This window comes from Orcinus orca, chromosome 4, assembly GCF_937001465.1.
Source record: "Orcinus orca chromosome 4, mOrcOrc1.1, whole genome shotgun sequence".
NCBI lineage: Eukaryota > Metazoa > Chordata > Mammalia > Artiodactyla > Delphinidae > Orcinus > Orcinus orca.
Window position 1 is genome coordinate 37,457,226 of NC_064562.1, and position 6,000 is coordinate 37,463,225.

The window sequence follows — 6,000 nt, forward strand, 5'->3', positions numbered from 1 at the left end:
GATTATTCAACTCTCTGCAGCAGACTTCTATCCACGTGCATTAGGCTGCTGGGGCTGCCAGAGCACATACCCAGCCTGGGTGACTAAGACACACAAACTTATTTTCTCTCAGTTGTGGAGGCTGGACCTCTGAGATCAGGGTTTCGCAGACCTGGCTTCTCCAGAGGCTTCTTCCTTGGTGTGTAGGTGGCCGCCTCTCGCTGTGTCCTCACGTGGCCTTTGCTCTGTGCAGGTGCATTCCTGGTGTCCCTTCATCTCTCAGATCAGCACCGCCCCCATTACTTTGTTCTTACTTTGATTACCTCACCAGAGGTCACGTCTCCAGGGACACTCATGTTGGGGTTAAGGCTTCAGGTTCGTCAGTGGCCTCCAGGTCGCCGAATTCCCTGGCTCTTCCACGTGTCTTCACTTCCGGGCAATGAGCACTGATGGCTCTTTCCTGACTCTTCTCCTGCTTCTGCATCATCATTTCCATTCCCTTTTAGCACATTTTCCCTATTTGTTTATTCACTTCATGAACCGTTTTTTTTTTTTTTTGCATATTACTTGAAAAGAATAGCCAATTACTAATGAAATTTGAATAAATGGAATTAGAAAATTTTTCGTGATTGGATAACCTGACAATAATGACTTTATTATTTTAGTGAAAATTCGAAAATTTAATAAAGCCAAGCCACAGCCTGATGTACTTGAAGAAGAAAAAATCTATGCTTACCCCAGCAATATTACCTCGGAGACTGGATTCAGGTAAGTGTGGAGTAAAAGATTAGTGAAAGAGATTTAAAAGTTTATTCCATCTGGAAATCTAGAGACCATTCTGATGCTTGGAGTTTAAGGACTCTGCATATGTTAAAATATGTTTACAACTATGTTTGATTTGTTTACTTCCTCTCAGCTGTGGTGAAACCAAGTCTAAAGAAAGAATCTCATTTGGGGATATTGCCTTGGCTTATAAAATGTAAGAAAAAGTAACGGATATAATGTGCTGTACTGGAAACTAGTAGAGATCCATTTGCAAAGAGACTTTTGGTGAACATGTGTAACTCATGAATACCTTGGTTCTGTGCAGGACTCTCTCAAGCCTGGAAGAGATTGTGGAGAAGCAAGGAGACATCATAGTGTACCTGAAGCGGCACAATGCCCTGCTGAGCCAGCGTCTGCTGGCCTTCACGTCCTCTGACCTCAGCTCTCAGCCAAGTGGGATTTGACAGCAATTCCAGAGGAGCCAGAGTGATTTAGACTGACCGGCTACCTGACAAGCTGTCTTAGGGAAATGTAGCTTTGCCAAGTAACATTCTACAATTTCTGTTGGAAACCTGAATTTGGTTCTCACCTGTGTGGCTGTTTAATAAGTTGGACTCACGGATCATTTGAAAGACACTTTGTAGCGCCTCGCAAACTCAAGGGGAATGTCTGTTTTGCACATTTTGAAATTATTTAACTGCCTGGTTTATCCTAGGATCAAAGGTATAGATTAAACATCTCCTTGACCAGCACTTCTTCCATACTTATTGGGACCTGGTAATAATTTGGCTTTTTATAGAGGAAGTCTAAAATGACAACCTATTTACAACTGGGCTTGAGTTTTTCCCACTTTTATACTGGTGAGAGAAGTCATCATTTCTCATGGTTAGTGTTTTTTCCCATGGAGCCTTATGTATTTTATATGCTTGTGTGGTATTGGATAGCCTTGGCCCTTATGGCTTTTATAAGAATTTCGTCACTGTAGGACCAAGGTCTCACTGGATGATTTACTTTGCAGCCCCTACAGGTTTCCATTCTCCAGAAATAAGATTTGAAGATTACTTGGACCAGCATTAGACCGACCAGTGCTGCCTGTGAAAGCAGGAGCGCCTGCCATTGGCAGCAGCTGAAATAATTAGAGAAGACTTCGGGCTTTCTCTTTATTTTGGCCCTTCTTTGAGAGGTAGCCATGTATTTCAGTATTGACTGTCTTTGGATTAATAAGTTCAGTGACAGGAAAGGGGTCTTCTGTAGCTTTAAGTTTGAAAGAAAAAAAGAATATGTTTTTTAGTCTTGGATTATACTTAAAAATTATGATGAAAAAAATGTCATATCAACATATATAGATATTAAACATATCTAATTCTCCAGATAAAATGAAGCATATTTATGAATAAATGGCATTGTTTCTCCAGTTTTCCTAGCATGGCCTTTTCATGTATCAGTTTGCTTTTGGCACCTTTACATGCTGCCTCAGAAAGCCTTCTGTGTGAAAGCTTAACATGAGGGAAGGGGATATGTGTGATTATGTATGCTGCTGAATTTCTTTTTTATTTAGCTGAATAATCAATATTTGATTTAAAAATCCTTGAGCTATACATAACTATTTGGCAAGGGATGTGTTCATTGAGTCATACCATACATCTGAAGGGCAAACATCTGTTTCCTTTAGATACAGCCATTGCAGAGCATTCTCAAGGTTTTCTGCTGAGGTCAAGGTGATTGTGTGTCACCTGTAGTCAAAACCATTGAGTCCCAAATTGAAAACATTCACAAACTAAAGCCAAAATTGTATTTTTAAAGTTAAGATTGTTTCCAAGTTTCCTGACTTTTCCTTCCTCTCTTTTTTTCTTTTTTCCTTCCTTTTTAATATGTCTCAAAGCCATTGCCTTCTGTGGAAACCTGTCTCTATGTTCTGGAAGAGCTTTTGCCTTTAGCTGTTTTCCTTAGGGAAAATACATGTGGTAGATGGTTAATTCTCATTTACTTTTAAATTCAGTTTGGATCTACAGTCAGTTTCTAAGGTTTATGTGATGAACATTGGTTTACAGAGAAAGGTCTAGTTAAAAAGTTAGAATACTCAAGTTCCGATGGGCTGTCTGTATAATCACCAACACTCTTTTCTAAACTCAGTACTGAACATTTCAAACAATAAAAGAAAATGAAAGAAAGGAATGAACAAAACAATTTAAATGTTAATCATTCTGCGCACCAAGTAGATACTGTGCTAGCACCGTGGATACAAAAATTAATAAGACAGTCCTAGCTTGTAGCTTACATTCTAAGGAGAGGACTGGGATTTCCGGGCTCTGTGCTAAGTGAAATGATGACACTAAGCCCAGAGTGCCATAGGGGCTCTGGCTCAGAGAGTTTCCTGGGGGGAAAGGCTTTAGGTATTCCAGGGAAATTTATGAGTAAACAAGAAGGTCGAACAGCTACAGATGATCATCTGCACTGTGTATAGCTTGAGCCCAAAGGGTGGTGCTGGACATGGGAGGAGGAACGACCAGTGGCAGATTCTGGGGACCCTAACGCTCTCTAGGCCAAGGGGCCTCCAGTGGAATGGGGCCCACTGAAGTGTTCTAGGCAAGGAAGTGGCAGTCGGTTTTAGTTTCAGAAGGATCAGACTGCCAGTGTGGTGTAGGAAAGTGGGTGGCAGAGTATGTGGAGCTGAACTAGGGCAGGTAAAGTAACATTTTATCATGGGTATATATGTATATGTCTGTATTGTATTTCTATGTTGTTAATTTGGGGATTTTATTTCAAATGACAATAGCATCATGACTTACTGAATTTCTTTGAATACTAATGAATTAGAGCTTTTTTCCTCCGTATTCTTTGGCCTTTTACAAATCTTTTGTGATGTACATGTGTAAGTCTTTTGTTTATTATTCTCCTGGGATATTCTTTTTCTAACAAACATCTTCTTTTATATATAAGGATAGTCTTCAGTTTATATTTGTTGGAAATATTTGCTAGTTTGTTTTGGGTTCTTTTGCCACGTACTCTTCAAACACTACAGCCTGGATTCTTTCCCTGTAGCACCAGTGGAAAGTTCACACAAATGAATTCCTAAAGCCACATCGGGTGAGAGCCAGCAGTGTTTGAGGGAATTTTAATATACCCATGCTTGGGACTTCCCTGGCTGTCCAGTGGTTAGGACTCCGTGCTTTCCCTGCTGAGGGCCCAGGTTCGATTCCTGGTCAGGGAACTAAGATCCCACAAGCTTCACAGTGCAGCCAAACACATTTCTCTAAGGCAGGGTTCTCTAACCTTGGCACTATGGACATTTTGGGTGGTATAATCTTTGTTATGGTGACTGTCCTGTGTGTTGTAGGATATTTAGCAGTATTTCTGACTGCTGGGATGCCTGTAGCAACCTCCAGTTGTGACAACTAAAAATGTCTCCATACACAGGCATTTCATTTCATTTAATACTTAACGTTTAGTTGAGAGCCGGTGTGCACCAGAGAACAGGGGTCAGTCAGACAGAGGTGGTTTCTGTTCTCATGGAACCTACATTCTCGTGGCGGGGTTGGGGCATGACGGGGGGAGGAAGTGAACACAGCAGACAGACAAGCCAGTATCGGGATTGAAGAATGCAATTCTCCTTCTGTAAGTTAGGCCTCATGGAGATTCTGATGTTAATATGACTTGCGGAAAGAATTTAGCTTCCATGTTCTGCAACCATTCAGAAAACAGAATGGCAAACAAAATGAACTTTACGTTCTCTCCCCATCCTTTTTACAGAAGACACTGTTATTTGGTAATCTCGCAAACTGATCAGAGATGCTCTTGTGAGCCTTGAATACAAAACTCCCATTTGTTAGCCTCTTGAATTCTTCAGGAAACAAACCTTGAATATATGCCAATCACAAATCACAAAAATTTCAAAACGTTTCCTAGGTTTCCTAAGGAAGGTTGTTTATTTGTAAACCACGTAAGCCTGTCTCTAATTCTTCCCCTCGCAGCCTCTCTTGTCTGGCCCAGCTTTTCATCCTGCTGTTCCACTGGAACTTCTTATCCAGGCCAAGGGTAGGATACCTCTTACCAGGGCTGAGTGCCCTCCTCAGCCTGCCTGCACCTTTCCTCTCAGTTGCCCACTCCCTCCTTGATTGATTTTCTTTACTCCGGCTTCCAGGACACTGCAGCCTCCTGGCTTTCTTCCAGCCACACTGGCCTCCTGTCCTGTCTCCTTTGCAGGCTCCTTTTCTTGGTGTTAGTGTCTCCTGGGCCTCTTCTCTCTCCATAGGCACTCGCTCTTGCTGACCTCATGGCTATAGCGCAGTGTACAAGCTGGCCACTTCCAGATGTGTCCTCCCTGACCTCCAGACGTGTATACGCTGCTTCTCTTCTAGATCTCCGCTGCAACGACTGAAAGGCATTTCGCAAAGGTGAGCTCTCCTCCACAGCCTTCTCTATCTCCACGGGGGTCGCTGGCTTTTCCTTTACAATAGAGTCAGACTCCATCACCTTCACATGGATTGTTGCAGTAGTCTCTTAAGTGGTCTTTCAGATTCTAACCACCACTCTCCCCCCGCCCCTACCCCCCACCACCACAAGCATCAGTGTTTAGTGTAGCTGCCAAAGACATCTTTCTGAAACACATTTGACATAGCGTGTTACTCTGAGGTTTCCCTAATCAGTAAAATCGCAAGTCCCTGGCAGTGACCTCCAGGGCTGTAGAAGATCAGCTCCCACCCACCTCACCTCTTTCTGCTCCTTCACTTTCTCTGTTTCAGTCACATTGTTGTTTCTGGACTCTGAGACACGTCCCCACCTCAGGACCTTGCACCCCTGTTCCCTCAGCCTGGAATGATCAATTCCTAGGTAACTTTACCTCCTTCAAGTCTTTATTCATGTCTCTTTCTCAGTGAGGCCTCCTCCCCACTCAGCCCCTTCTATCTCCCTTACCTTAGGGGTTCAGAATATGTCATCTCAAAATATGTCACTTTGGCATATTGGTTATTTTGAACTACTGTTACTTGAGAAACATCCACTACAAGAAGTAAACTCTTGGAACTTCCCTGACAGTCTAGTGGTTAAGACTGCGCTTCCACTGCAGGGGGCATGGGTTCGAACCCTGGTCGGGGAACTAAGATCCCACATACCCTGCAGCATGGCCAAAGCAAAACAAAAACAAAAAATCCCAAACAACAACAACAACAAAACCCTACCACTCATAAAAGTCACTTAAGAAACAAAAAAACAGAAGTAAACTCTTACCCTCCTTTTTCCCTGAGAAAGCAAGAGATA

At 42.5% G+C, this 6,000-nt stretch overlaps 1 protein-coding gene across 6 annotated transcripts in view; it reads left to right on the forward strand.

The window, feature by feature from the left end:
* TMEM192 (transmembrane protein 192) overlaps positions 1–2,158 on the forward strand; it is a 29,764-nt gene extending 27,606 nt beyond the window's left edge. For 5 of the 6 annotated variants that reach the window (XM_012538304.3, XM_033413370.2, XM_033413367.2 and 2 more), the window contains 2 exons: positions 645–747; positions 1,070–2,158. In XM_012538304.3, the coding sequence (XP_012393758.1) occupies positions 645–747; positions 1,070–1,208 (242 nt within the window). In that variant the 3' untranslated portion in view covers positions 1,209–2,158. The remainder of the gene's footprint in view (positions 1–644; positions 748–1,069) is intronic. The other variant, XR_007476999.1, reaches the window with a different exon arrangement.
* Positions 2,159–6,000: the final 3,842 nt, after the last annotated feature.